The sequence below is a fragment of the Bufo bufo genome, chromosome 7 (genome assembly GCF_905171765.1).
Source record: "Bufo bufo chromosome 7, aBufBuf1.1, whole genome shotgun sequence".
Lineage (NCBI taxonomy): Eukaryota > Metazoa > Chordata > Amphibia > Anura > Bufonidae > Bufo > Bufo bufo.
The window spans coordinates 147,502,515-147,516,315 of NC_053395.1; the positions used below are offsets into that span (position 1 = coordinate 147,502,515).

The 13,801-nt window shown below is 42.9% G+C and overlaps 1 protein-coding gene across 3 annotated transcripts in view; it reads right to left on the reverse strand.

Moving 5' to 3' along the window:
* The window catches only part of CDK15 (cyclin dependent kinase 15), a 243,718-nt gene that overhangs the window by 97,298 nt on the left and 132,619 nt on the right, over positions 1–13,801 (reverse strand). For all 3 annotated transcript variants that reach the window (XM_040441007.1, XM_040441006.1, XM_040441005.1), the window contains one exon: positions 12,564–12,612. In XM_040441007.1, coding sequence (XP_040296941.1) covers positions 12,564–12,612 — 49 coding nt within the window. The remainder of the gene's footprint in view (positions 1–12,563; positions 12,613–13,801) is intronic.

The following is a 13,801-nucleotide window of genomic DNA, read 5'->3' on the forward strand; positions in this document are numbered from 1 at the left end:
TAGCGGAACGGGAGACTTTGTGAGAAAAAAATTAAAAATATCAATTTCCGCTAACTTGTGCCAAAAAAAAAAAAATTCTATGAACTCGCCATGCCCCTCATTGAATACCTTGGGGTGTCTTCTTTCCAAAATGGGGTCACATGTGGGGTATTTATACTGCCCTGGCATTCTAGGGGCCCCAAAGCGTGAGAAGAAGTCTGGTATCCAAATGTCTAAAAATGCCCTCCTAAAAGGAATTTGGGCACCATTGCGCATCTAGGCTGCAAAAAAGTGTCACACATCTGGTATCGCCGTACTCAGGAGAAGTTGGGGAATGTGTTTTGGGGTGTCATTTTACATATACCCATGCTGGGTGAGAGAAATATCTTGGTCAAATGCCAACTTTGTATAAAAAAATGGGAAAAGTTGTCTTTTGTCAAGATATTTCTCTCACCCAGCAAGGGTATATGTAAAATGACACCCCAAAACACATTCCCCAACTTCTCCTGAATACGGCGATACCACATGTGTGACACTTTTTTGCAGCCTAGGTGGGCAAAGGGGCCCATATTCCAAAGAGCACCTTTAGGATTTCACAGGTCATTTACCTACTTACCACACATTAGGGCCCCTGGAAAATGCCAGGGCAGTATAACTACCCCACAAGTGACCCCATTTTGGAAAGAAGACACCCCAAGGTATTCCGTGAGGGGCATGGCGAGTTCCTAGAATTTTTTATTTTTTGTCACAAGTTAGTGGAAAATGCTGATTTTTTTTTTTTTTTTTTTTTTCATACAAAGTCTCATATTCCACTAACTTGTGACAAAAAATAAAAACTTCCATAAACTCACTATGCCCATCAGCGAATACCTTGGGGTCTCTTCTTTCCAAAATGGGGTCACTTGTGGGGTAGTTATACTGCCCTGGCATTCTAGGGGCCCAAATGTGTGGTAAGGAGTTTGAAATCAAATTCTGTAAAAAATGACCTGTGAAATCCGAAAGGTGCTCTTTGGAATATGGGCCCCTTTTCCCACCTAGGCTGCAAAAAAGTGTCACACATCTGGTATCTCCGTACTCAGGAGAAGTTGGGGAATGTGTTTTGGGGTGTCATTTTACATATACCCATGCTGGGTGAGAGAAATATCTTGGCAAAAGACAACTTTTCCCATTTTTTTATACAAAGTTGGCATTTGACCAAGATATTTATCTCACCCAGCATGGGTATATGTAAAAAGACACCCCAAAACACATTCCTCAACTTCTCCTGAGTAAGGAGATACCAGATGTGTGACACTTTTTTGCAGCCTAGGTGGGCAAAGGGGCCCATATTCCAAAGAGCACCTTTCGGATTTCACAGGTCATTTTTTACAGAATTTGATTTCAAACTCCTTACCACACATTTGGGCCCCTAGAATGCCAGGGCAGTATAACTACCCCACAAGTGACCCCATTTTGGAAAGAAGAGACCCCAAGGTATTCGCTGATGGGCATAGTGAGTTCATGGAAGTTTTTATTTTTTGTCACAAGTTAGTGGAATATGAGACTTTGTATGAAAAAAATAAATTAAAAAAAAATCATCATTTTCCACTAACTTGTGACAAAAAATAAAAAATTCTAGGAACTTGCTTTCCCCCTCACGGAATACCTTGGGGTGTCTTCTTTCCAAAATGGGGTCACTTGTGGGGTAGTTATACTGCCCTGGCATTCTAGGGGCCCAAATGTGTGGTAAGGAGTTTGAAATCAAATTCTGTAAAAAATGACCTGTGAAATCCGAAAGGTGCTCTTTGGAATATGGGCCCCTTTGCCCACCTAGGCTGCAAAAAAGTGTCACACATCTGGTATCTCCGTACTCAGGAGAAGTTGGGGAATGTGTTTTGGGGTGTCATTTTACATATACCCATGCTGGGTGAGAGAAATATCTTGGCAAAAGACAACTTTTCCAAATTTTTTATACAAAGTTGGCATTTGACCAAGATATTTCTCTCACCCAGCATGGGTATATGTAAAATGACACCCCAAAACACATTCCCCAACTTCTCCTGAGTACGGCGATACCAGATGTGTGACACTTTTTTGCAGCCTAGATGCGCAATGGTGCCCAAATTCCTTTTAGGAGGGCATTTTTAGACATTTGGATACCAGACTTCTTCTCACGCTTTGGGGCCCCTAGAATGCCAGGGCAGTATAAATACCCCACATGTGACCCCATTTTGGAAAGAAGACACCCCAAGGTATTCAATGAGGGGCATGGCGAGTTCATAGAATTTTTTTTTTTTTGGCACAAGTTAGCGGAAATTGATATTTTTAATTTTTTTCTCACAAAGTCTCCCGTTCCGCTAACTTGGGACAAAAATTTCAATCTTTCATGGACTCAATATGCCCCCAAGGTATTCGCTGATGGGCATAGTGAGTTCATAGAAGTTTTTATTTTTTGTCACAAGTTAGTGGAATATGAGACTTTGTAAGAAAAGGAAAAAAAAATAAAAAATCATCATTTTCCACTAACTTGTGACAAAAAATAAAAAGTTCTATGAACTCACTATGCCCATCAGCGAATACCTTAGGGTGTGTACTTTCCGAAATGGGGTCATTTGTGGGGTGTTTGTACTGTCTGGGCATTGTAGGACCTCAGGAAACATGACAGGTGCTCAGAAAGTCAGAGCTGCTTCAAAAAGCGGAAATTCACATTTTTGTACCATAGTTTGTAAACGCTATAACTTTTACCCAAACCATTTTTTTTTTACCCAAACATTTTTTTTTTATCAAAGAAATGTAGAACAATAAATTTAGAGCAAAATTTATATATGGATGTCGTTTTTTTTGCAAAATATTACAATTGAAAGTGAAAAATGTCATTTTTTTGCAAAAAAATCTTTAAATTTCGATTAATAACAAAAAAAGTAAAAATGTCAGCAGCAATGAAATACCACCAAATGAAAGCTCTATTAGTGAGAAGAAAAGGAGGTAAAATTCATTTGGGTGGTAAGTTGCATGACCGAGCAATAAACGGTGAAAGTAGTGTAGGTCAGAAGTGTAAAAAGTGGCCTGGTCTTTCAGGGTGTTTAAGCACTGGGGGCTGAGGTGGTTAAGGAGGAGCTGTCACCTCCCCTGACATGTCAGTTTTAGTAACTACTTGCATTCCCCATGTAATAACAATTCTGGAGCATCTGTTCTTATGAATCTATGTTGTACCATTCTGCTATTATTCCTCCTATAAGTTTCATGAATTGCCAGAAGGTCCAACTTACATAGTCTGCCACTGGCAGCACTGATTGGATGGTGTCGGACTATGTAGGGACATCCCCCAACTGGAATCGCAAGACAGCTGGACCTTTATTCATTCAAAAACATCTAGCAGGAAGTCATAAGAATAGATGCTCCAGAAATGTTATGTGGCAATGAAAAAACTTTTAGTTTTACTCACTTATCAGAAAGACATTCTACCGTTTCTGTGGGCGGGCTCGCCTTGTCACATGATTTAACCAAGTACCTCCATCTCCCAGGATGCATTGAATTAGCTCTTGTTAACCATTTCCTCCCCTGCATAGAAAGTTGTCCCCCACATATAGCCCCAGAGATACATATGGTATGTAATGCCCCACAGTTCCCTTCTCCGCTGTCTAGAGAGAGAGCTATAGCTGTCTATTTCTATGAATTTAGATGTAAGGATGAATGGATGAAAGATATCTGGACCACTTCACCTTCTAGCTATGCCAGCACTGAGGGGAGGAAGGGAGGCTATTGGGCATGTTAGTCCACCACTGAATGCAGGAGAAAGTGGACCAAAGGGATAAACAGCAGGGGGCGCTACCAGAGAGAAAAACGTAATGTATATAAAAAAACAAACAATTTTTATTGCATGCATATTACAAAACTTGCCCTATTTATTGCATAGCATTACCTTTTGTGAGACAACCCCTATAAGGTGTGGGGATTCGCTCTGGTAGGCAGGGTAAGCGGACGCAGTACAGAGGCAAAAACAAGGTTGTAAAGCAAAGTTCAGTGTTTTATTCACATATAAGGAAAAACAAGCCAAAAGTAACAGTGTTCAGTTTTGGTGCCTGTTCACACCACACAAAGTCCACAGTGCAAAAAACCTTTGTAGTGTCCCACTAGGTAAATGTGGGCACTACACAAGGGTAAATTGGGCCAGGTTGTTCTCCACCTCCTGTGGGACAGTGGCAGTGTATTTCACAGTACATTTTAATATGTATTTATGTGTATTTTCCTGTGTGATATGTGTAGCAGGCCTATTAGGGTGTAATTCATCATCCTAGGCACTAGAGGGAGCTAGGGAACACCTAGTATATATATTTAGACCCAGACAGGGAGGAGTCAGTCTGTGTAGTCAGGAGTCTGTGTAGAGACAAAAGTGAGCACCTTAGCCAGAGAGAAGCTGAGGGCCACATCCTGACATGCAGCTAGACAGCCCAGGCTTCTAGTGGTGTACTCCAGGAGGCTAGTAAGTGCAGACTAGCCAGCCTGTGGAGATTGAGCCAGAGTTAGCTCAGAAGATTATCACCAGGGGAAGAGTTGCCTCCTGAGAAACCAAGTTCCCATAAGCAGAGCAGAGCCAGTATTCCAGCTAGACAAGTAAGCTGAAGGGCAGAAGGATTCACATAAAGCAAAGATATATACCTGAGGAAGTTTGCTACCAAGGATAAAGCCAGCATTAGGGCATACGGGCCTTGGGATCCAAACAGCCAGGAGTTCTGAGGAATAGTGCAGCCTGGTCTGTAAGTGTTTTTACCCTCTGAGTATCTTGCAAAGAACATTGTACCTGCCATTAATGTGAAAGCCTGCTTTATACTGCTGCATTACCTGGAACTTTACAAAAGACTGTATAAAGTTAACTGTTTCCAGTAAAGGAAGTTTTGGTTCATCATAACAGTGTTCCTCACTTATTACCACTATCATCAACCGGTGTGCCACCATTACCGGCACTGGCATCACGAACCTTAAAGGGACCTTGCCCTAGGCACATTAAACATCTGCAACATCCAGGGCACCTCATCTACCATCAGGCCTGGTCCCTATATACAGAGAGTGCCCCAGAGAACTTCTGTGCCAGCCTCTCCATCACTGCTGTACACCTGCCCAGGGTCTTCCTACAAACTGTGAGTAACCCATAGCAACCCTCATTTGCCTAAGTAACCGTGACCTCACATCGCAATACCCTGCAGGGCTGCGTACTGCACCTTCACCTGGTCAGCAGTTTTCCACCCGCAGTCCACAGCAGGCTTTAGAGGCCTGTTTCCCCAAGACACAGACTCCACAGCTTCTCTGACATGGATGATAATCCACACCAGCTGAACGTGCTGGCTGGGTTTTTATATCCCAGCCCAAAACCCGGCCTGGAACCATGGGGAACAGCCACCCACCCTGCTCTTTGGCTGCTCCCAATAAGAATCGGCCCGGATCGGCATTACAGCCATACTAACAGCTGAAGTGTCAGACTGCAACTGCAAAACTGACACTTCAGGGAAAACCCTGGTTCTTACCCCACCGAGGCTAGGAACCTCGGTGACACGTATTTTCCGTCAATGACGGCCCCTTGTTCCTTCTTACAAAGGGCATTGGGTGTTAAATGTAAAAGCATTCAATTTGACTATTTAATGGCGTGAGAAAATGTTTGAGATTTAAAAACACTATTTATACCTTCGAAATGTCTGTTTTGCTAGTTTTAAGCCACATTTGAGTCACTATTAGTTAATACCTGAGGTCCAATATGTTAGATGGTAGTTCTTGGTGAATACAATAGCAATAAACAGATAATAAAATAAACCTATAGAAATCAGTGACTAAATGTGCAACTCTTTCATTTCATAGGTCTTTACAGTGCAGAAACGGTTTGATGTGGTCATGTTGTTGTCTTGTACGACTTATGAAGGTTTCCTCACACTAAATTGATAATGAATTCAGCAAATTCTCTCACACAACAAATGGCAAGTCATGTGAGAGCTTTCAGTGTTACTGCTCTTGTTAGACACAAGGTTCTAGTCTACTTGCCTTTGACAGTCCCAGTTGGGGCTTCCTTTTGAGGGCGAGACCCCTCCCTTGCTGCCATCTGTTCAAGTGTTTCATGCTCAGGCTAACATATTGTAATGTATAGCGTGAGGGATGGGGCACATATTTTTACGGCTGGCTGGCTGAGGGAGGCCTGCAGGTGCCATCGTCTGTGTTGTGTCAGGTGATGGGGTGAGAAAGAACCTCAGGGAGACAGGTGTGTGAATGAATGCCCGAGTATCATCTTCTTTGAAATGTGGACACAACATCACAATGGTGACTTTCAACACAGGGGTTTTGTTTGAATCAATGTTTAAAGCCTATACTGGAAACGTAACGTGATGTGGTAAAATATAATACGTGGAGGACAATGATATCCGTCATCTGCATGTTAAAAGTGAGAACTCCAGTTTATTCCAAGAGACTCTCAGTACTGCAAAAGCAGTGTTGAACTTTTATTTGTAATTATTCAATAGGGTTTAGGTTGCTGCTTAGCAACCGAGCTGCTTGTAGTTGGTGACAACACTAGATCTCCACTAGACCTTTGTGGAGATCAGAAGTTGTCACTCACATTATGTATTAATGATCATCATGAGACTCAGCTGTCAGAGAACTGAAGATGACAAACTGTCCCCGTACACCCATATGTTTGCATCTGTCATTCAATTCCATTATGACCAAAAAATATATACATTAATATATACTGCTTTTGTGTGGTTCATCATTTGCCTGCTTTTTTTCAGTACTGTTTAAATTAAAAAAAAATATATTAACACAAGCCTGCAAAGTATATGCCTGGATATGTTGTATACATCTGATGAAGGTCATAAACATGGTATGAACAGAACCTTAGGCTACTTTCACACTAGCTGCAGGACGGATCCGACAGGCTGTTCACCCTGTCGGATCCGTCCTGCCACTATTTCACCGTGCCGCTGGACTGCCTCTGTGTCCCCATTGACTATAATAGGGACGGGGCGGAGCTCCGGTGCAGCACGGCAGTGCACGGCGAGAGGCCACCGGAATAAAAGTACTGCATCTCCGACTTTTTAGTCCTGCGGCCTCTCACCGCACACTACAGTGCTGCGCCAGAGCTCTGCCCCTGTCCCCATTATAGTCAATGGAGACGGAGAGGCGGTCCGGCGGCACGGCAAAATAGCGGCAGGACGGATCCAACAGGGTGAACAGCCTGTCGGATCCGTCCTGCCGCTAGTGTGAAAGTACCCTTAGAAAACCTTTTTGAGGGCACTATTTTCCTAGAAAGCATTTTGGAGGACCTGTGCTTGTCCCTAGTATGCTACTCTCGGTTTTTCTGCAATATATATGTGTTGCCTGGGGGGTACCCTTTCTCATTACGGAGATCGCCTAGTATGCATAGTACATGTGTGGAGTATTGTAGGCAAAGAAATGCCCCTCTGAGTTTCTAGGAAATATATTCAAATTAGCTTTTCTAAGCTTATCTGATGCCAGCAGATATAAGATGTGCTAATTTTTCTCAGAGACCCAGAGGAACGATAGGTTATGATGCTCATGCATACTTGGCAGCTTCCATAAGAAAAAATCTCTCTCTCTCCCTCCTTCACTTTCTCTCTCTCATTTGCCCAAAATGAATAGAAAAAATTTGGGTTTGTTACAATCCAAACCTTTGGGGAAATTCAGGACGAATTCTGAATCGGTAGAATTGATTTGCTCATCCTTCGTACACATCTTTTTGTTGTAAACTACAGTCAAGTATTCAACGTTAAATTGGGCCAATCATTCAGCCCCTAGCTATCTCCCGACATCTCCACACACATACTTGTGCGGTTTGGCTGATCATGTATGTGTTGTTATTGAATAGAGAGGAGAAAGACGCTTCTGGTAGTGACTTTTCTCTTGGGAGATCAAAAGGATCAGGCAATATGAAGATTCTTCTCTTCCCCGGTATCATCTGTCAGGAGAAAGTCATGGGCTCCCTATACATATAAGTCTGTTGGCTGAACCCGCAGTTCTCGGCTTCAGCTGACAGTACCCTAATGCGGAAGACATAGATCGGCTGATATCTCGTACCAATCAAGAGGCATCAGAATACTGTCATAATTTGTGAAATAAAACTGGTAAAACTGGTGTCCGACAAGACAGTGTTGCCTAGCAGGAAAATAGCATGGCCTACCGGAAAGGGGTGAAGATTTGTAAAAAAAAATGTGCCAAAATTTTGCAGCAAAATTTTGACATAAAGTAAGACAACTAATAGGTTGCATAAAAGTAAACTACAGTCTAAATATTCACCAGAATTATCATCTAGAATCAGCCACTATGATAAATCTGGTGCATTTTAGACTGCCTAAAAATTAGACAGGATTAGTAAATCTTCCCCAGTATTTCAATTTTCAGTCAGACTAGATAAAGAGCATAGACTTTCAAGATGTTTCGTAGATCTGAATCTCACAAAACCATTGGATCAGCCAGTTTATGATTTGGATGTACACTGAATTTGTATTATTAGCATAAAGAACTGATTGTAATGGAGGCATTCATGGCTAGTGAATGGTAACAATTAGACCGCAGTTACCTCTGCTGCCTTCGACATGCGAAGCACATGATATAGACTATTATACATCCATCTACAGTCAGTAAGGAGGTTTGGGAAAGGGTAAAGCCAAATGTGTATGGAACCCTGGGAGGTTGAGATCATCTAAGGACATCACATCTGGTCAAAAGTAGTGTTTAGACATTGCAGGGGCTATGGAACATTTTTAAGGAGTTCTGTGTGGTCCCTAGTGTGTGTCAGGGTTAGGCTTAGAGTAAGGTGGTTGTGGGGGTGGACAAGAAGACTGTTTGGGGAGGGGGGGGGGGGGGGGGGGGTTCTCCGAAGGAGCCCATACATTCTAGGCAAAACCTTTGGAAAAGTTGCTGAGAATTCCATTTCTGCATGCTTACTGAAGCTCTGGATCAGTACAGTTGATTCTGCATCTACGTACAGTAATGTTCAAAAAATAGCAGCCAAACATTATTAACCTGATAAATTACTATTTTTTGAAGAAGTGATATTTCTACATAGCAAATCATTTACTTGTATGTGTTGCAGAGTAATAGATAAAAAAAACAGACCCTACCATTAGGACATGCCTGCCGCTCATTGAGTAACGGGGCATGCTCAAAATAATAGCAGTGAGTCATTCATTCTGTGGAATAACAGGTGTCAATCTTGGCCCTTATTTAAAGTAAGAAGGTGGTATATGTTGCACATGTTGGTCATATTGCATTTCCTTCTGAAATACTGGGGAAAATGGGCCATGCCAGACACTATTCTGATGAAGAATATACTTTGATTAAAATGTTGACTGAACAGGAAAAAACATATACAGAAGTGTGGAAAATGATAGGCTGCTCAGCTAAAATGATCTCAAATGTCTTAAGTGGCAACCAAAATCTGAAATACGCAGAAGGAAGAGGGGAACTACTGTTCGACTAGATGGAAGAACAGCCAAAATGGCAAAGGCTCAGCCATTGTTCACCTCCAGAAAGATCAAAGAAGATCTGAAGTTACCAGTGAGTACTGCCACAAACAGAAGACGATTAAGGGAAGCAAGAATTTCCTAAAAAAGACCCATTGTTCAATAAAAAGACATGTCCTGAATAGGATAAAATTTGCCAAGGAACACACTGACTGGCCTAATTAGAAATGGCACTACATTTTGTGGGCTGATGAAGGCAAAATTGTTCTTTTTAGCAGAGCCGGATTAACGTAGGGGCGGATGGAGCTGCAGCTCCAGGCCCCTGCGTGAAAATAGGCCCAGCAGCCCGCTAGGAGGCGGCGGCAGGGCACAGGGAGATGAGCACTTCCATTGTGGAAGCGCTCATCTCCATAGTCATCTGTATCGCCGTCCTCAGGACAGCGATACAGATGACTGTGTTGCGGCGGGGCAGGGGAGGGAGAGGCGTGTCCCTTCACTGTGTCTCTGATAGGCTGCCGGCACTAGGCCGGCAGCCTATCAGAGGCCGGTGCAGACGACGCAATGACGTCATCGCGCCGCCTGACTCCCGTACAGCGCGGGACACAGGAAGAGGCCTGCATCACATCGCTGACATGGGAGGTAAGTAGAAGTGTTTTTTTTTTATATGTACAATTACAATACTCTTGTTACTGGCACATGATGGGGGGGCTCTTGTTTCTGGCACATGATGGGGGGCTCTTGTTATTGGCACATGATTGGGGGGCCTCTTGTTACTGGCACATGATGGGGGGGGCTCTTGTTACTGGCACATGATGGGGGGCTCTTGTTACTGGCACATGATGGGGGGGCCTCTTGTTACTGGCACATGATGGGGGGCTCTTGTTACTGGCACATGATGGGGGGGCCTCTTGTTACTGGCACATGATGGGGGGGGCCTCTTGTTACTGGCACATGATTGGGGGGGGTGCTCTTGTTTCTGGCACATGATTGGGGGCCTGGGGATTGCTCTTGTTACTGGCACATGATGGGGGGGCTCTTGTTACTGGCACATGATCGGGGGGGCCTCTTGTTACTGGTACATGATTGGGGGGGCTCTTGTTACTGGCACATGATTGGGGGGTGCTCTTGTTACTGGCACATGATGGGGGAGGGCTCTTGTTACTGGCACATGATTGGGGGGGCTCTTGTTACTGGCACATGATTGGGGGGCTCTTGTTACTGGCACATGATTGGGGGGGGTCTTGTTACTGGCACATGATTGGGGGGCATCTATGGGGGCACAGTTTACTGGCACATTATTGGGGGGCAATTATTACTGGCACATTATTGGGGGCACTTTTTACTGGCACATTATTGGGGGCACTTTTTACTGGCACAATATTGGTGGGCACTATAGGGGCATCTACTGAGGCCACAAAGAAGGGGTATTTTATATGGGGGGCTCTGTACAGTAGCATTTTATACTGGGACACATCATGGGGGGTACTGTGGGGGAGAGGAGAACTATGGGGTCATCTACGGGGGGCACTAAGAAGGGGTATTTTATACTTGCAAATTATGGGGGACACTGAGGGTATCTACTGGGGCACTATATATGGGGCATTTTATACTGGTACATTATGGGGGGCACTAGGAGGAAGGGGGGAGAGGATCACTATGGGGGCATTTACTGGGGGCACTATATAGGGGTATTTTATACTGGCACATTATAGGAGCACTATGGGGACATTAGCTCAACTGGGGGCATCCCGTATGCGCTGTGAATGGGGATTGCGGTGCATGGACAGTCTCAGGTTCCTACAGACTCTACATTTGTGTACCGCAATCCCCATTCACCCATTCATGGCACATGTGCAGGATCTCAACACGTCGCTGTCAAGTGAGCCATTGGTGTCAACCAAAGGAGCGGGCGTGACTTCACATGGGAGAGGTTTTACGGTCTGGAGGGCAAAGAGGACCCCCTACCACACCTCTTTTGACACTCTGGGCCCCCATAAGTGTTTTACTTAATTTTTTTTTAAGCTATGTAAAGGCTAAAGAACAGATTCTATAAAAGGTATGCAAGGTATCGATACATCAACATCTATTCAGCTATGCTGGTAATTTCATATGCATAAAACATATGACAGATGCACTTTATATAAAAAGGCCCATTAAAATCTTCAGCACCAGGCCCATGATGCTCTTAATCCGGCCCTGCTTTTTAGGTCTAGTGGTCGCAGACAGTTTGTCAGCTCTGAATCCAAGCTACAGTACACTGTGAAGATAGTAAAGCATGGTGATGCAAAAATCTCATACCATGGTGTTGGGCCTATTTATCGCATACCAGGGATCATCAATCAATTTAAATAAATTTAAATACTGGAGAAGATCATGATGCCCTATGTTGAATAATAAATGCCCCTGAAATGATATTGACTGAAAACACACCAGTAGGCAAACAACATCTTGGTTACAAACAGGATTGAGACAATGGAGTGGCCAGCCTAATCACCTGACCTCAATCCATTTATAGCAAACTTGTGTGGTAATATCAAAAATGCAGCTTATGAGGCAAAACCCAAAAATGCAGAACTGTGAAATGTAGTCCAGCCGTCCTGCACTGGAATACCTGTTCAGAGGTCTTAGAAGTTGCTCGACTCCATGCAACACAGATGTCAAACAGTTCTCAGAAACAATGGTTATGCCACTAAATATCACTTCAGAGTTAAATGAAATCTCAAATATTTTTGCAGTTTATACAATGCATTTTTGAGTTTTTAGAGAACAATGCTGGCACTCCTATTTTTTTGAATAGCCTAATATTCCTTTTTCTTTACATTCTGTGAAGGATTAACACAAACTGGATACATTATTATTATTGTTGTTTTGATTTGGAATTGAATGTGTAGTATTTCCAGTACATTTGCAGAAATAAAAGTTATAATGATTTTGCGCTTTATTTGCTTTTTTAATCTTACTGCTATATTTTTTTTTTTAACACTACTGTATATTAGAGAAGAAAATACATTTGCAATTATCTAATTTATGAGCCTCGGAGTTACGCAGTTGCTTGTAGCAAAAATAATCCCTGCTGTGTGCAATTATATGTATTATACATTTTATTTTTCATGCATATGGTATTGTAATACCTTGGCTTACCTGTCCCAGACATTTCCAAATGGCTGCTTCCCACTTAATGTAAGCCATTCTAAAAAAGCATAAAAGATAAATGCATGAAAATCAATTTAATCAACACATGATTGATAAATAAATAGATGATAGATAGATAGATAGATAGATAGATAGATAGATAGATTGATTTCAGCAGTTGCCTGACCGTGAGTGGAGGTGATTGTTGCTTTTACATGCAGCAGTCAACAATTTCTCTTCAGATGGTCACTGATGGAAACTTCTAACATATAAAATAACTAGAGTTGAGCAAATTTCAGGTTATGAAATTTGTTCACTCTTCGCTTACTGGTAAAAGGGGAATTGCGTTATGGATTCAGTTACCACGGACCATAACGCAATTCTATGACGGAATGCATTTAGAGGCATTTCGTTATTCATTCCGTCATAATAGAAGTCTATGGGATGCAAAACAGATCCACCCCATTTCCGTTATGCAGGAGAGGCCTCCCCTGCATAACAGAAACGGGACAGATCCGTTTTGCAGCCCATAGGCTTCTATTTTGAGGGAATAAATAACGGAATGCCTCTATTGGCATTCAGTTATGCATTACATCATAGAACTGTGTTATGGTCTGTGGTAACGGAATCCATAACGCAATTCACCTTTTACCAGTAAACAAAGCGTGAACGAATTTCGAAATATGAAATTCGCTCATCTCTGAAAATAACTTTCGATATTTTATTATATTTAAACTGGCCATCATCATCAGTGACAATAATGTCATTTCAATGTGTACAGAGCGGTGAACTGCTTTGTACATGTCCATTGGTTGTGACTAAAATCTATGAGCCATAAGGACCTTATGATGTCACCAACAAAGTCAGTCCACGCGGAAGTGGAGGCGCCAGCAACTTCACTGAGAGGAGAGGAGCACAGCTGCTGGGAGGATGGTGAGGTGAGTATTCTCTACTGCCCATACACAGCCACCAATAAATGCCAGGACTTGCATGTTATCCACAGCACACATTGACACCATTATTAGTGGTTCCACACCACTAGACCACCAATGACTATTTGTTACATTATAAGACCACTCTGTCATCAACATTTTTTTTCCGAGGGGCCCAAGAAGTTTTTATTTTACGGATGATATTGGAGGGTTCATATCAATGAAAGGGGAGGGGGCATGCATAGAGGAGAAGGGAGTTAGAAAGGGGGTGCACCAAGCCTTCTGCCCGGCCGGCCCTTTGGTGCTCGAAAGTGG